Source organism: Macaca mulatta, chromosome 4 (genome assembly GCF_049350105.2).
Source record: "Macaca mulatta isolate MMU2019108-1 chromosome 4, T2T-MMU8v2.0, whole genome shotgun sequence".
NCBI classification, from domain to species: domain Eukaryota; kingdom Metazoa; phylum Chordata; class Mammalia; order Primates; family Cercopithecidae; genus Macaca; species Macaca mulatta.
This window is the reverse complement of record NC_133409.1, coordinates 167,579,138-167,596,447: the sequence shown is the minus strand read 5'-3', so window position 1 is coordinate 167,596,447 and position 17,310 is coordinate 167,579,138. Positions and strand designations below refer to the sequence as shown.

At 46.8% G+C, this 17,310-nt stretch overlaps 1 protein-coding gene and 1 long non-coding RNA gene across 4 annotated transcripts in view; one reads left to right on the top strand and one right to left on the bottom strand.

Annotated features, from left to right (window-relative positions):
- DTNBP1 (dystrobrevin binding protein 1) overlaps positions 1-17,310 on the bottom strand; it is a 150,817-nt gene that overhangs the window by 759 nt on the left and 132,748 nt on the right. For all 3 annotated transcript variants that reach the window (XM_015135592.3, XM_015135593.3, XM_078000936.1), the window contains 2 exons: positions 9,984-10,139; positions 941-1,081 (listed from right to left, as the gene is read on the bottom strand). In XM_015135592.3, the coding sequence (XP_014991078.1) occupies positions 941-1,081; positions 9,984-10,139 (297 nt within the window). The remainder of the gene's footprint in view (positions 1-940; positions 1,082-9,983; positions 10,140-17,310) is intronic.
- On the top strand, positions 6,328-15,920 carry LOC114677694 (uncharacterized). Its single transcript, XR_003729116.2, has 4 exons — positions 6,328-6,503; positions 7,293-8,286; positions 9,474-10,651; positions 13,829-15,920. It is a non-coding gene; the product is annotated as an uncharacterized LOC114677694 (long non-coding RNA).

The window sequence follows — 17,310 nt, the reverse complement described above, 5'->3', positions numbered from 1 at the left end:
TTTTCAGTAATTCAGAGACACCACTGCTGAGACTGTCGGAATTATTGACCTTTCAGCAGGTCTCCAATTTTATGGAACTAAATAGGCTCTTCAAGGAATCAAAATTCTATATTCAGGTGTCACTGTTTCTAAATCTTTCCTTGACTCTGGGTGAGGGTTCATTCTGGTTTCTAGTATTCCGGCCTTCTCAGGATGGCAGCAAATGCACCCAAGCCCCTTCTCTTCCCTGGGATGACACCGTTCTGACAGATTGCCAGGAGAAGTGGGGGAGAAGTGAGTGAGAAGCAGAAACCGTGGTAATGGTAGAACCTTCTAGAGATGGCTGAGGTGCTGCCAGGAGGACTGAGCTTTGCCTTGACCCAGCTAGAAGAACTGGTCTGAAATTTGAAATGCAGCGAGCCCAGGTACAGGTCTGGCACCTCGGTCAATATTTGCTGCATGAATGTGAAACAAAATTTTGGGAAGGGATGAAAGGAACTGAAGTCCAACTAAGTTTTACAACACAGGCCAAGAGCTGAACATACACCATGGCTTTGCCCCATAGCAGGCATGCCCCTAAACGCCTGCCGCATCAAGAGGGAAGAGTTCCGTGGCAGCCACGCAGGAAAGTCTGCACCTCCCTGCAAACGCCGGTCTTTAATCACAAGGAGCAGACTCAAATGGATTTCTGGGTGGTAAAGGAGGGAAAACAAGAAAGCTCTCAGCTCACCAAAGTTACCAGAGTGGAGCATGTCAAATCTTTGAGAAGAATTCATGACGGAACCACACCACTGTTGCAGCTGCCACGCAGCCGTGTGGAACCGTGGGGTAGGGAGCCAGGAGCTGGCTGTGCGCTTGGGGGTTTGTGTGTAAGTGACTGGCAGGTTTCTCACTTCTCCCTTTGGAGGGGAGTGGCATCGGTATAGCCCCGGTTCAGCTGATGCAAGTTTGTCATCCCTACCTAAGGTGGGGGACAGCACAGTGTTCTCTTCTCCCGAGTTCAGGAAGACGTCCAGGGCCTCCTGGTCAGATATGTCCATCAGGTCCATCTGCTCCAGCATGTCCACGTTCACTTCCATGGACGACATGCTGCCTATGGGCTCTGCGGAGAGATCAGCGACACGAGGAAGGACACGTCTTCAATATTACTTTAACAGGTGATCTTCCATCGGCAATAGGCTAACTACATTGCATTTTCTAAGCTTCCTTCAAAACGGAATTTGAAGCAACATATTAGTAGATGACATATGCCAGTCTGGCACTTTAAATGCATCCTAAATCACCCTTGGCAACTATTATACCTTTTACACTTTCCTTAATCTGCTCATCCCCAGCCCTATGGGACGCTGAAGACCAATCTCCGCATCAAGCGATTTCCGGCTGTTTGGAGTAGGACCCTCCGCCTGTCTCAGAGGCCAACATTCCTGCAGCAACAGTTAGCGACCTTCCTCCCCGCCAGCCAGGGCTCTGCTTCCCGCCTACAGTTGCCCTGAACCTTCCAGGCGGGCACAGTCCTCTAATTGCAAGTGGAGTTTCCACTGCCCTTGGAACATTTCTCAGGCCTAATGGCTGAAGGGGTTTGAACATCTGTAAGGTGCCAGAGCTCCCTGCAGTGGAAGCACAGACTAGGAGAGAACAAAACCCAGCCCACCAGCAGACGGCGACCCCAGCCTGGCCAGCCTCAGCCCAGCCCTGAGCACGGGACGCCTCACAGGTCTTTCCTCAGAGGCAAACTACCTCTGTGGCCCAGAAAACCACAAGCCACATAAGTTATCCGAGCCGTGGGGATGCCTGGCAGAAGCAAATGCAAATTTTTTCTGGAATGACCCTCCCTTAACCTTGGTTTATACAAAGTCAATCCCAACCCAATCTGGCATTTGTGACACACATGAAATGAGCCACTCCGAGTGAGGGGCAGCAGAAACAAACAGGATCCTTGCTAAAGAACTTGAGATGGCTGTTCACACACTGCAGTCATAGGAAAGGTAGAGTCAAAAACAAGGTGTCAAAAATAAGGACAGACATTTGAAAGAGAGCCAAATAATGACTAGGTAGAAGAGACTGAAATCCCAAACTTGGGGCACAGTCACAGCCCCACAGAAAATAAACAAACTAGATGGCAGGATGAGTAAATCTGCAATGCAGCATAGAGGAACAAAGGGAAATGCGAGCGAGCATAAGAGGTATGTGAGACACAGAAGCGTAGCATCTGGTCACGTTTCCCCAGAGCCAAGAAGGGAAGAGAACTCTATTCAAAGAAGCTGATGATTTTCCCAAATCGATGAAAGACCTCAGGACCCAGATTTAAAAAGCAAAACATTCCAAGCGAGATCAAAGCAATCCTCACCTACATCAATTGCTTTGAAGTTGAAGAACATCAAAGACAAAGGCTCTCTAAAAAGCAGCCAGAGAGAGAGGGCAGGTTAAGAAAGAGAAGGAAATAATTAGGATGACAGGCAACTTCTGAACAACAATAATAAAAGCCAGAAGACTGTGGAGTCAGTTCAAAGAGGAGAGAGAAATGCCATCTCTAAAATGGTGTAACATTAGGTATCATTTAAGCTCCAGGAGAGGAGAAGCAGAGACTAAGAAGAAACACGTCATCACGAGCCTGCTCTCGCTGGAGGCACAGCGAAGGAAGGACCGAGTGCAAGAAAGCATGTTAAGCAAAGAGACGTGTGAGTGTGTGAGTTAATGTAAAACCTGGAATGGAACAGTCATAACAAGGAGTCACCAGGGCCAAATCACCCTCCTGAACAAAGACACGGGGCGGAGAGGAGGGTGCTCAGAGCCACAAGACATGAGATTACGGCTTCATCTGGGAGGAGAGTGAGTCTCACTATCTTCAGGCTCAGAAAATCACTGAAGTTCAGCACTCAAATGAGAGGTAAGAGTAATTCCTGTTTTCAGCTGGGGAAAAGTGTTACGGTTTAGATGGTCCCATGCTTGGCAGCAGCATCCCCACCGCTGAGCCAGCCTGCTCTGCCTTGGACTTGGCCAGGGTTGAGCTCAGCCACACGGGGACAGCAGTTCACTGGGCTTGATCTTCAGGGCTGAGTGGTCAGGGGAATTTGATGGCACCCTGGTCAGGCTTGTTCTTTTGGGGGGCACACTTCTGAGGGTTTCCTTTCTGACCTATGGAAGCCTTTCGCCAAGGCCTTTCTGTCTTTTAGATTTTGGCTTCTGACTTCAGTTTTGAAAATTTGTCTGTGCCATCTTCTTGAAAAGGGCAGGAGTATAACTTAAAACAGGAGAGAAAAAATTGGACTAAGAAGCATAGGAAAAGCTTTCAGGAAAATTCTGTAGCACCAAATAAGATGGTAATGAGTGTGTCAGTGATCACAGGAAATGTCAGTGAGCCAAACTTGCCAGTTCAAAGATTATACGACTGAACTGAAGTAAAATCCAGCTACCTTCTGTTCACAGGAGACAAATATGGAGACACAGAAACATGAAAATGTTTCTTAAAAAATGAAAAGATATAATGAGCAAACAAAGAAGAAAGCTGATACAGCTATATTAATATCAAAATAGATTTTAATGGGAAACAAAAGTAATACTGGGATAAAGAGTAGTACTTAGTGACTTTTAAATGGTTCAATTCACCAGGAAGATAATCTAAAACTTCTATTTTGGGTTACGTTTTTAAAGTTAAAAAATGGCATAATGGCAATGAAAACATGATATCCGTGATCTTGGGCGCGTGTCACTATACCTATTCGATGGCTGACATCAGCAGTCCCAAAGTTAGTAAGAGAAATCGAAATCCTATTCTCCAATCACAATGAAATTTAGTTAGAAATTGGTAACTGCGGCCGGGCGCGGTGGCTCACGCCTGTAATCCCAGCACTTTGGGAGGCCGAGATGGGCGGATCACGAGGTCAGGAGATCGAGACCATCCTGGCTAACACAGTGAAACCCCGTCTCTACTAAAAAAATACAAAAAACTAGCCGGGCGAGGTGGCGGGCACCTGTAGTCCCAGCTACTCGGGAGGCTGAGGTAGGAGAATGGCGTGAACCCGGGAGGTGGAGCTTGCAGTGAGCTGAGATCCGGCCACTGCACTCCAGCCTGGGCGACAGAGCAAGACTCCGTCTCAAAAAAAAAAAAAATACAAAAAAAAAAAAAAGAAATTGGTAACTGCTAGGAAAACTTTCACATATCTAATTATTTTAAAAAACATTTATAAATAGTTCACAAATCAAATATGAAATGCTAATGATAAAATTTACCCAGGAATTATTAGTGCCAAAATTTGTAGGATTCAACTAAAACGGTCCCCCTGCAAGAAATCCATAGCTTTGAATGCCTTACCAGAGAGGAACGCTGAAAATCAAGCCATTCATCAACTTGGGTTAGAAAAAAACAAATGCCCAAAGAAAGCAAAACTGAAGAGAAGTTAATGAAACAGCAGAAAGAACAAAGAAGCTGGTTAGGTTCTGGGGTAAGACTCGTCGTAAGTAGAGATGAAAGGAATAAAAGGCACATGAACAATTTTAAGAATGCAAAAGCAAACCTACCCAGGAACACAGTTGAGGGGGAGACGCGCACCATGGGCAACGTTATGCTGACACAGCGGACAACTAAAGACAAGTCCATGGAAAACTTGCCAAAATTAACGAGAAATAGGAAATCTCTATAACCATCAGAAAAAAAGAATAGGTAAAGTCACTGGTCTCAGCATCGGAGGCAAGTTGTACCCGCCATTCAGGAATGCATGAGACACGTGCGCTTGCAGAAAGATCCAATACCACTAAGAGGCCCATTGTGTCTCCATCCAGAAACTTACTGCAATTCTGCTCAAATTGTAGACAAGGTTCTTCAACAAACTTGAAACTGTGACATTTACACCAAAGGACAAGACCCCAAGAAGAGTCATGGCAACTATGAAGAAAATAAATGCGTGCAGACACGCAGGGCAGGTCGGGAAATGCGTGCAGACACGCAGGGCAGGTCAGGAAATGCGTGCGGACACGCAGGGCAGGGCGGGAAATGCGTGCGACACGCAGGGCAGAGTGGTAATGGCTCCAGCAGACTCAGGCTTCACTAGAAAACGTTTGCTCAGTCCCAGCACTCCTGACACTTTGCACCAGATCGTTCTCGGTGGTGGGGTTGTCCTGGGTAGTGTGGGATGCTTAACTGCGTCCCTGGCCTCTGCCCACTAGATACCAGTAGCACACCCTTACCCCAGGCATAACAAGCAAAATGGGTCTCCAGACATTGCCAAATGTCCCCTCGGGGGCAAAAGTGTCTCCAGCTGAGAACCAACACTTGAGATGACTAAGTATACAACAGTGTAGTTTTGGCTCAGGGACCGGCAGCAGAAGAACGCAGCCAAAGAGAGGCTTGAAGACTCCCGAATGGTGTCGTTTCATTCCAACAGATTAGCAAAAATTAAAAAATCTGACGCTACCAAGTGCCAGTAAAGATGTAATCAGAACGTGCATACGTGGCTGGGGAGACTATAAACTCGTGCAAATGTCTGGCAAGGAATTGGACAGAATCTAGTAAAATCAAAGATAGCCGTGTCATTATGTCCAGTAATTCCTCTCCCAGTTATATACCCTAAAGAAGTGATTCCCAAAGTGTGGTCCCCCTCAGCATCACCTGGGAACTTGGTTATAATGCAAATCCTCAGGCCCCACCCACACCTGCACAGTCACAAACCCTGCAGTGGGCCCAGGAAATCCATGTTGGAACCACAGACCCTCCAGGGGTCTGTGAGGCTGCTCAAGTCTGAGAACAGCTGGTCTTAAAGCAACTTACGGATGTGTACAGACACACAAATTATAAGAATGTCCAAGGCCAGGTGTGGTGGCTCACGCCTGTAATCCCAGCACTTTGGGAGGCCCAGGTGGGAGGATCACTTGGGCCCAGGAGGGTCAAGACCAGCCTGGGCCACATAGTGAGACCCTATCTCTCTAAAAAATTAAAAAAATTAGCCAGGCATGGTGGCGCACACCTGTAGTCCCAGCTACTCACTCGGGAGTCTGAGGTGGTAGGACCACTTAAGCCCAGGAGTGCCAGACTGCAATGAGTTATGATTATGCCACTGCACTCCAGCCTGGGTGACAGAGCGAAACTCCGTCCTAAGAAAAAAAAGTCCGTGCTGGCATTGTTTTTATGAAAGAAGAAAACTGGAAACAAATACCCATCAATACAACAATGAACAAATTACATTTATTCAATGGAAATAACTATTTAAGAATAGAAATCAAATTAGAGGTGAATGTATCAGTATGGATGATTCTCAAAATCACAGCACTTAGGTGCACTTTTGCCTGTCAGTTCTATCTTTTCTAACTTTATTGTAATTTTATCACTAGCCCCAAACCTCGTTCTCTTCCCAGGGCACTGGGTCCACTCTGGAGCATCCCAGAGCTGAGTCAATCCTTCTGGAAGCAGGCGCACCCCTGGCTGCATAGGATGCCATTTTGCTGAACTACTGGTTCAGAGACACAAGAGCCTGAAATCTATGGGAATACAGAGCCAGAAAACTCAGGCACAGACCAGGACAATCTCCGAGGTGATTTATTAATAAGTAACTGCAGGATACCCTGACATTCAGCAATAAAATGAAAGCAATAAAAATGCTTTTCTAAGAAAATGGCAGTCATGTCAGGCAGAAGATCAAACCTGGGCTAGGGTCTTACAAAACACCTAATGATGTCCTAATGGCACGGAGAGCTCTGCGGGGCCTGTGGTGGCACCCAGACCCCCTCTGCTGCTCAGCCCTCCCGGCACCGCCTTCAGTCCTCAAGCCTGACAGCCTCTGTGCTTGGGGGGCCATCCGGCCTCAGCACCATCCAAGTGGCACAGAAGTGCCTTCACCCCTTCCTCTGATGATTCTCTGGATAAAACTTGCCATGGCCTTGTCTTAATTAAGAAACGATGCTTCTGAAAGGGAAATTCCAACTGCTATTTCTGATTTAGTGGAATGAGTCCAAAACACCATGTTTGCTGCAGAGTTTTTAAATTTTTGATTGATTCTCCTAAATTAATACTAATCCGTGGAGATGAAGCTTCCTCCCTAAGAAAGGCGCTGTGGCTTGTCAGGCTGGGAAGTCTGAGCCGGCTCTGCACAGCCGTGCAATGGGATGTCCCATTCCCGTGTGTGGCTGTCCCTCAGCTCTAGCTGAAGAGAAAGCTAAAAAGCCCAGAGCCTCCAATTTTCTTCTTCAAAGCTTTCAAAACCATATATTGACAAGATGTGCCTGATTTTTACCTTAAAAACATGAGCCCAACATTTTCTTGAAACTTAATCTTTGAGATACTCAAAACCATGAAAATTTAACCACTTCGTATTTCCTTGCAGGTATTTGCGGCAGGTAGCTGCTAGACGCTTCCCTCTGCCAGCCCGGTGCCTTGCTAGCTGTGGAGGAGGTGCAGTGCGTGCCTGTCCCTGTCACCAGGAGCTGGTCATCAACAGAAGCTGCTCCTTCCAAGCCGGCCGCGCACCTACTACATCATCATCAGCCGTGTGTCCGTGGCTCTCCCTATAATGGGAGCTTCCTGAGAGGCACTTTCATTTCTCTGTGCTTCCTCTGGGCTCACCAGCAAGTGCTAAACTGAAGGAAGATAGAGTTAAGTTGTTCACCAATCAGAGTTTCTGTGGCTGTCCATCAGTGCATCTCTTCTATGACATGAGACATTGCTGCGATGTGTCATTATGTTCAAATTTGCGGGTCGGCCAGGGTGTATCTGTATGGATTGAATGCGTCCTCCTAAAATTTGTATGTTGAAGCCCTAACCCCCAAGATGAGGATACCTGGAGTTGGGACCGTTGGGAGGTGATTAGGTTAGATGAGGTCAGGTGGACATGGCTCCTGTGGTTGAGATTAGCCCTAATACCAAGAGACAGCAGAGGGCTCCACCCTGCTGGTGGCCACGTGCACACATAGGGAGAAGGGGGCCGCCTACGAGCCAGGAAGACAGCCCTCATCAGACACCGATCACACCGGCACCCTGATCTTGGATCTGAGGCCTCCAGAACTGAGGGAAAAGAAATGTCGACTGTTCAAGCCACCCAGTCCACATGGTTTCGTTATGGCAGCGGGGCTAAAACAGTGTCCTTCTCTGCTTCTACCCATAACGGGATAAAAATCCCTGGAGCAAACCTTCTGCTTCCTCCCAAAGGAGCCATGGAAAGCCACTCTCTACAACTCGCAGCCAACACGGAAGTAACAGAATCCTGTACATCCACTCGGAGGAACGCACAGAGGACAAAGGCAGGGTCACGGGTTACAAGAACGGCGAAGGCTGACTCTAGAGAACTTGTTAAGCTTCAAACCTACCCTGTGCGTTGGAAGGTAAACAAGCATCTTCCTCACAACTGACTGCGTTCACCAGCACACTATGAGGTCTTCAGCTACTGCTGTTCATCTGTTTTTCTCAACATTATTTTCTTTCCTCATTCTTGGATTTCTTTTCATTTATTTATTTATTTTTTGAGATGGAGTCTCACTGTCGCCAGGCTGGAGTGCAGTGGCGCGATCTCAGCTCACTGCAACCTCTGCCTCCCGGGTTCAAGCGATTCTCCTGCCTTAGCCTCTTGAGTAGCTGGGATTACAAGCGCGTGTCACCACGCCTGGCTAATTTTTGCATTTTTAGTAGAGACGAGGTTTCATCATGTTGGCCAGGCTGGTCTCCATCTCTTGACCTTATGATCCACCCACCTTGGTCTCCCAAAGTGCTGAGATTACAGGCATGCGCCACCGTGCCCGGCCTCATTCTTGGATTTCTTTAACTTCTCCTTGGAGGGGACATAGAACTGGATGACAAGGAAGAAACACTCCTGGAGGATGTGGTTGGGGGCAGGATAGAGAGAACAAAGGCCAGGGCCAGGCAAGCCTGGGGAGAGGATGAAGGCTGAGATTTGAGAGGTGAGGGAGGTGTCCAGGAGGTGATGAGAAATTCAGGAGAATGGGAGGGCAGGAAAACAGGGGAAGGTTTGGACGGGTCTCCCCGCTGCCTGGGGTCTGGTCCTGCCTGTGCGGCGCAGGCTGGTGGGAAAATGTGAGCTGCCCGGCGCCACTGCCCTGCTCACCCCTGCTGCACCTCCGAGTCACTGGGTTCTTCCAAAGGAAAAGCTGGGAAGGAGTTCGGTGTCTGGACGTCTGATCGTCTTGTTCCTTACAGCACTATTTACCAAGGGAAAGATTTTAAATGTTCAGCTAGGAAAACTGGTGGAATATATTAGGATACATCATGACAAAAAGATGCAGCCTTTGACACACAACCTCTCAAAGTATTTTTAACAACAGGGGGAAAGAGTCCTATATAACATGAAGAAAAGTTAGAGACAAAGCCATATATGTGTACGGTCCAGTCAGATCGCAATTAAATAAGCAGACTCGACAGAGACTAGAAAGAACGCATGAAAAGCAGTAACAGGGATTATTCTGTCCTGGAGAATTAAGGGCAATTTTCCTTTTGTCCATTTTGGTAATTTCTAGAAGCCTAATTTGTGTTTGTAATCTTTGTTTTTTTGAGACAGTCTCACTCTGCCACCCAGGCTGGAGAGCGATGGCGCGATCTCGGCTCACGGAAACCTCTGCCTCCTGGGTTTCAGCGATTCCCGTGCTTCAGCCTCCTGAGTAGCTGGGATTACAGACATGCGCCACCACGCCTGGCCACTTTTGGTATTTTAGTAGAGATGGGATTTTACCATGATGGCCAGGCTGGTCTCAAACTTCTGACCTCGGGTGATCTGCCTGTCTTGGCCTGCCAAAGCGCTGGGATTACAGGCATGAGCCACCACGCCTGGCTGTATCTGTAATCTTTAGAGGTATTAAAAAAAATATCTTCAACTAAAGCCTAGACTGATAGAAGAGGCAAAATCAGGGCAAGAGATAGGTGGCCCGACGCACACATTTTGGTTGCTGGAGTCTAATAACAGAACGGGACTTCTGAGGACTCTGCCCCATGTCCTGCTCCGGGAGAGGAGCCCATCGCCACCCCGCACAGCCAGTGAGTCCCTGCTCCAGCAGCCCCGGCCCCAACTCGCCTCGCCGCTCCGCGATCTGCAGGTAGCCGGTGGACAGGTACTGCTCCATGTCCTGCTGGAAGGCTTCCTCAAAAATCTTCTGCCGCTCCTTCAGCTTCATTTGCTGGGTGTGCTCCATTTCCAGGACCTTCTGGGCGTGCTCTGCATCTAGTTCAGCTGAGGAAACAGAATAACTGGGGTTAGGGTTTGAAAAGGGACCGAGAGAGGAAATGGGTATAAACAGCTGCTCACATCCCCCCTCCAAGTGGATGGAGTCATGCTGCATTGACAGACTTGGGCTGGTGCCCCAGCCGTCTGTACAGCTGGCCTCCTTGCCCCTCCAGTCTGCTGCACTGCTCCCCCCTACCTGGGCACTCAGGCCCTTCGTGCCACACCTTTGCATGTGCTGTTCCCTTTGCTGGAACGACCTTCCCCCCTCCCCCCGCATCGCCCATTAGTCAGTCACAAACAGCTGTTCACCTTCCAAGATTAGCTTCTCAGGTTGTCCTTCTGCTAACTCCAGTGGAGTCTGCTGCTCCATCCAGATGTTTCCACATCCCTGTGTTTAAACTTCTGCAGCTGACTTACAAATTGCAGTGCAATTGCTAAGGACTTGGAGTCCCTGCACGACTGTGACCATATATGACTCATTTCAACATGCTGTCACTCAGCTCAGTGCCTGGCACACAGTAAGTTCTCAAGGCATGTTTGTTAAAAGTATGTAACAGTGGAATACTATTCACCCTTAAAAAGAAATTCCGACACATGCTATAACATGGATGAACCTTGAGCACATACGCTAAGTGGAATAAGCCAGTTACAAACAGGCAAATGCTGTACGGTTCCACTCATATGAGGTGCCTAGCGCAGTCAGGTTCATGGAGACAAGAAGAGTGGTGCTCTCAGGGCGGGGCAGAGGGCGTGGGGGCTTAGTGGTTAACGGGTATAGACTTTCCATTTTACAAGATGAAAGAGATCTGGAGATGGATGGTGGTGATGGATGTACAGCATGAATATATTTAATACCACTCAGCTGGACACTTACAAATTATATGTATACACAAAATGATAAATTTTATGTGTATTTTACCACAGTAAAAAGTTGGGAACAGGGCCGGGCGTGGTGGCTCACGCCTGTAATCCCAGCACTTTGGGAGGCCGAGGCAGGTGGATCACCTGAGGTCAGGAGTTCAAGACCAGCCTGGCCAATATGGTGAAACCCCATCTCTACTAAAAATACAAAAATTAGCCGGGCATGGTGGCAGGCGCCTATAGTCCCAGCTACTCGGGAGGCTGAGGCAGGACAATCACTTGAACCCAGGAGGCAGAGGTTGTAGTGGGCCGAGATGGCGCCACTGCACTCCACCCTAGGCGACAGAGCGAGACTCCATCCCAAAAACAAAAAAAAACAAAAAAAAACAAAAAAAAAAAGGTTGGGAAAAAAAGTAAATATGTAGCCATCATGGTACATTACAAAGTGTTTAGTCTTGGCTTTTTAGTGTTTACTGGCCACACAACCTAATCAGTTAACCTTCTCATCTGAAAATTTGGGATAGAAATATTAACCCAATATTGACATGAAACATATAAAAGGATGTGAAATAATTTTATAACTTAAGTGACCAGTGACCCTTCAAGGTAGGCCTGAGTCAGTAATATAGAAGGCAAGAACACTAACATAATCAACTTTCACCTGGTCATTCAAGCAAGAACCCCAAATCTCCCAGCTATAAACACTTTCCAGTGGTTTAACCTTTCCTCAAGGCATGTGATATGGTTTAGCTCTGTGTCCCCGCCCAAATCTCATATCAAATTGTAATCCTCACATGTCAGGGGAGGGAAGTCATTGGGTCATGGGGACAGTCTCCCCCATGCTGTTGTCGTGATAGTGAGTAGTTCTCACTAGATCTGATGTTGTATAAGGATCTGACAGTTCCTCCTTCACATGCTCATACTCTCCGCCTTGTGAAGCAGCCTGCTTCCCCTTCCACCATGATCGTAAGTTTCCTGAGGCCTCCCAGCCACGCAGAACTGTGGGCTTATTAAACCTCCTTTGTTTATAAATTACCCAGTCTCAGGGTTTGTTGTTGTTTTGTTTTGTTTTTTGAGACGGAGTCTCACTTTCTTCCCCAGGCTGGAGGGCAGTGGTACGATCTCAGTTCACTGCAACCTCTGCCTCCTGGCTTCAAGCAATTACTATGCCTCGACCTCCCAAGTAGCTGGGATTACAGGTGTGTGCCACTATGCCCAGCTAATTTTTTGTATTTTTAGTAGAGACGGGGTTTTGCAATGTTGGTCAGGCTGGTCTCAAACTCCTACCTCAAGTGATCTGCCTGCCTCGGCCTCCCAAAGTGCTGGAATTACAGGTGTGAACCACTGCACCCGGCCTCAGGTATTTCTTTATAGCAGTGTGAACAGTGACTAATGCAGTAAATTGGTACTGGAGAGAGTGGGGTATTGATATAAAGATACTTGAAAACATGGAAGGGACTTTGGAACTGGGTAATGGGCAGAGGTTGGAACAGTCTGGAGGGCTCAGAAAAAGACAGGAAGATGTGGGAAGGTTTGGAACCTCCTAGAGATTTGTTGAATGGTTTCAACCAAAATGCTGATAGTGATGTGAACAATGAAGTCCAGACTGAGGTGGTCTCAGATGGAGACGAGGAATTTATTGGGAACTGGAGTAAAGCTCACTCATGCTATGCTTTAGCAAAGAGACTGGTAGCATTTTGCCCCTCCCCTAGAGATCTGTGGAACTTTGAACTTGAGAGAGATAATTAAGGCTATCTGGTGGAAGAAATTTCTAAGCAGCAAAGCATTCAAGACATGACCTGGATTATTGTGAAAGCATTCAATTTTATGCGTTCACAAGGAGATGGTTTGAGATTGGAGCTTATGTTTACAAGAGAAGCAGAGCATAAAAATTTGGAAATTCTGTAGCCTGATGATACACTGGAAAAGAATAACCCATTTTCTGGGGAGAAATTCAAGCCAGCTGCAAAAATTTGCATAAATAATGAGGAGTTGAATGTTAAGTGCCAAGACAATGGGGAAAATGTCTCCAGGGCATATCAGAGATTTTGGCAGCAGCCCCTCCCATCACAGGCCCAGAGACCTAGGAAGAAAAATTGTTTTGTGGGCCAAACCCAGGGCCCAGCTGCTCTGTGCAGCCTTGGGACACGGCACCCTGCATTCCAGCCACTCTTAACTACAGCTGTGGCTACAAGGGGCCAAGGTACAGCTCGGGCTATTACTTCAGGGGGTGCAAGCCGCAAGCTTTGGCGGCTTCCACATGGTGTTAGGCTTGTGGGTGCACGGAAGTCAAGAATTGAGGTTTGGAAACCTTGGCCTAGATCTCACAGGATGTATGAAAATGCCTGGATGTCCAGGCAGAGGTCTGCTGCAGGGACAGAGCCCTCATGGAGATCTCTATTAGGGCAGTGCAAACAGTAAATATAGGGTTGGTGCCCCCACACAGAGTCCTCACTGGGGCACTGCCTAGTGGAGCTGTGAGAAGAGGGCCACCGCCCTCCAGAGCCCAGAATGGTAGATCCACTGACAGCTTGCACCATGCACCTGAAAAAGATGCAGGCACTCAATGCCAACCTGTGAAAGAGCTTGCCCAAGGCCGTGGGAGCCACCCCTTGCCTCTGTATGACCTGGATGTAAGACACAAAGTAAAAGGAGATTATTTTGGAGCTTTAAGATTTAATGACTGCCCTGCTGGATTTCAGACTTGCTTGGGGCCTGTACACCCTTTGTTTTGGCCAATTTCTCCCATTTGAAACGGGAACATTTATCCAATGCCTGTACTCTCATTGTATCTTGTAAGTAACTAACTTGCTTTTGACTTTATGTGCTCCTAGGTCAAAGAGACTTGCCTTGTGTCAGATGAGACTTTGGACTTAAGACTTCTGGGTTAGGCCGGGCACGGTGCTCACACCTGTAATCCCAGCACTTTGGGAGGTCAAAGCAGATGGATCAAGAGGTCAAGGGCTGATAACAGCAGCTCTGGGCTGACAGCAGGTGAAAGAAAAGGGGCCTCCACACTACAATCACCAGGAGCCTGAACTCTGGCAGCGACCTGAAGGGCCCTCACATAGATTCTTCTCCAGTGCCTCCAGAAAAAAACGCAACTCAACCTCATGGAACACTGGGCAGACAACCCAGTCACACCCTGCCTAGACTTCTGCCCTACAAACTGGAAGCTGATAAATTTGTTTCGTTTTAAACTATGTTTGTGGTTATCTATTACACAGCAATATGGGATTACTCCAAACAGGCTGTCTGTATGAATTCAGGTCCCTGATCAAATCTGGTTGACTGTAAATTCGAAAAAGGGCAATCTGAGTGCCTTCCCTTACGTAAACATGTCCTAACTCCTCCCCTGTGTCTGTGGCAGGCCCCTGCTCTGCTGGGTTTGGGTGCTGTTATTCCAGAAAACATGTGCAGAATGTTTCAGCTGCCCTGTGTCCTGGGACACACTGTCACAAACCATTTCACCCAAGGCATTGCTCCCTCTGGTTCAGCTCTTGGGAGTGTCAACATCTTGGGGGTGTTATCAAGATTAACAAAACAAACACAGCAGCTCTTACAATGGACAATGGTGAATGAGGTCCGTTATCTGCCTTAGTCCCGCCCACCCCCACATTCCCAGCACCACATTCTCAACTCCGGAGTCCAGCAAGCTGGTATGCATGGCAGATCTTAAAACCCAGGGATGGAGTTTATCATCTCAAATCAGGTATAGTGTCTAATACTTAGAATACTGTGGGCTTTCTTCTTATATTCTGATCTACATACATGCAAGAAACACAAACTAATGCTAACCAAAGCAACATAGGAAAAGTAATTTTCCTAATTAGCATGTAATCACATGTGTATTTCCTCTGTGTATTCTGCTCATACTGTTGCCATTACTGGGTGCCTTCTCTCCATTTCCCGCTAGCCTCGTCTCACATTGTTTATGTGGAGACGGTCTGCCACAGCGGGAAGAGCTTCTGCTCACAGGTTTCAGGTTGGGCCCAACTTGGGTCCTACACTCCTAGCGCCTCTTGGCACAGCCCTCTGGTCTACCTCTGCATTCAGCTGCAGCTATGGGAACCAGCGTTGTGTGCATTCACTGGAATGCAGAGGGTCCCACCTCACAGCCACGCCTGTGTGGCTGTGTTTTTCTGGTCAGAGTATTCTCTGAATCTCAGGAAACCCAGCCAGCACAGCCCAGAAGTTCTGTGGAATTAAGGCAGCTCTCAACCAATAGGTGACGGAGGTCAGTATCTCAGGACCCTGGTCTAACATCCTTTGGGTGGATGATCCTAGGAAGCGTTCTCAACGCTCCTCAGAGATCCTGGTACGATGGCACATACTCAATGGCTTTAGCAGCTTCCTGTTTTTAGCTTCTTCTCGACGCTGTCTCACTCTCCCTGTCCCTCGCTCCTGCATCTTGGAATCACCTCCCAAAGGACCTGCAGCTAATCCTGGTCTCAGGCTCTTTTTCCACATAACTGATTTCACCTGAGTCGCAACTTCCTCCTCCATACAGGTGCGGTAAAAATACCTACTTCATAAGGTTGTTGGCAGGATTAAATGAGGTAGCAAATACGAATCAAGCACACAGTACTGGCCAACAGCTGACAGCTAATGCTAATTCCAGCGTTATTTAAACAACAGCCTCTTGAAGAGGGAGCAACAGGAAATATTACCAAGAACCAGGATTCACTATGCACTGAAAATCACTTGCTCTGGGCCCCACTCAGATGCTTAAGAATTAGTTACCTTTCAGTACTCTTAATAAATCTGCAAGGAATTTAGAGTGTACTCGTAAGAAAAAAAACTGAACTGAAGAGGATGTCTTTTCACTTGTTTCACTTCAGTTGTCAACATATCTGTTCAAATGCTTCATGACTGCCAAGTGCATTAGAGTAAGTCAACCCTAAAATACATTAAGTATGCTTCAAGTACTTCAAAGTTCAGCTAATCTTCTTTTAAAAAGTAATTCCAGAATAGGCAGCTCAAAACCAAAGATCAATGCAGAAATCATCAAAGGAGTTTTAATTAAAGCATATCTTGTTTTAACTGAATTAAGATTTTCTATAGATATATAATATAAAAACATTTTTCTCAAGACTATTTCTGCTTTAAAAGTTTGATACTCATGTTGCTGAATTATTGGCCCTTCGGTTTTTTCTATACCAGAATGAAATCCAATCATGTCTCAACCTTCACAAGGGAGGAGGGGTTAGGTTAGACAACTTAAAATGACTTTTTTTTTTTTTTTTTTTTTTTAAGATGGAGTCTTGCTCTGTCACCCAGGCTGGAGTGCAGTGGCGCAATCTCGGCTCACTGCAAGCTCTGTCTCTCGGGTTCACGCCATTCTCCTGCCTCAGCCTCCCCAGTAGCCAGGACTATAGGTGCACGCCACCACTTCTGGCTAATGTTTTTGTATTTTTAGTAGAGACGGGGTTTCACCATGTTAGCCAGGATGGCCTCGATCTCCTGACTTTGTGATCCACCCGCCTCGGCCTCCCAAAGTGCTGGGATTACAGATGTGAGCCACTGTACCCGGCCTTAAAATGACTTATAAAAAAATAGGAGAAAAAAATCACTGTTTTAGGTTTTAAAACATGTTCCTCACTAGGTATCTGAAACATCCCCAGCTGTCCCCGTCAGCTCCCTGCTTCATTTCAGAGCCCTTTTTGTATCTCGGGGCTGAGCACTAAGCCAGCTTCACCGAGGACCGAGCACAGTTGCACCACACCAGCCCCTATTCAGGATGACTATGAAAAAGCACAAAGCGGGCATTTAAAAATAACTTTGCTGCCCAGCAGCTAAGAGAGATTTACCCTCAGCGACGTGACTGAATGAAGATGTTCTTAATTGTGCTGTGTGTAAAATCATCAATGGGGCCTGCATCAAGAAAACCACCAAAGATGGCAGAAGTGAAATGATGCGAGGATATTTGAAGGAAAATTTTCAAATCTAGGTTTAACAGCATCTGAATTTTAGAATGAGGACTGAAAAATCTAAATTACAGAACATTTTCTACAAGGAAAAATGACCCCTTGCTCACATTAAGGTGCCATTTATTATACTGGGGAAAGCCAGACAAATACAAAGATGTAAAGAACTTCAACAAATGGACTTCAGATTAAAAGAAAAAAAAATCAAAACAAGATGCAGTAGTTTTTCTACGTCGAGTCGGGAGTAATCATTTAACTCCATTATCAACTCAGGCCTATGTCTTTTTATTTCAACTCCTGAACATTGCTCAAGTTTTATCTGACTGCAACTTCCACTTTAGCTACCACTATCAATTTCAAATGGATAATTACTCAAAACAACAAAAAAT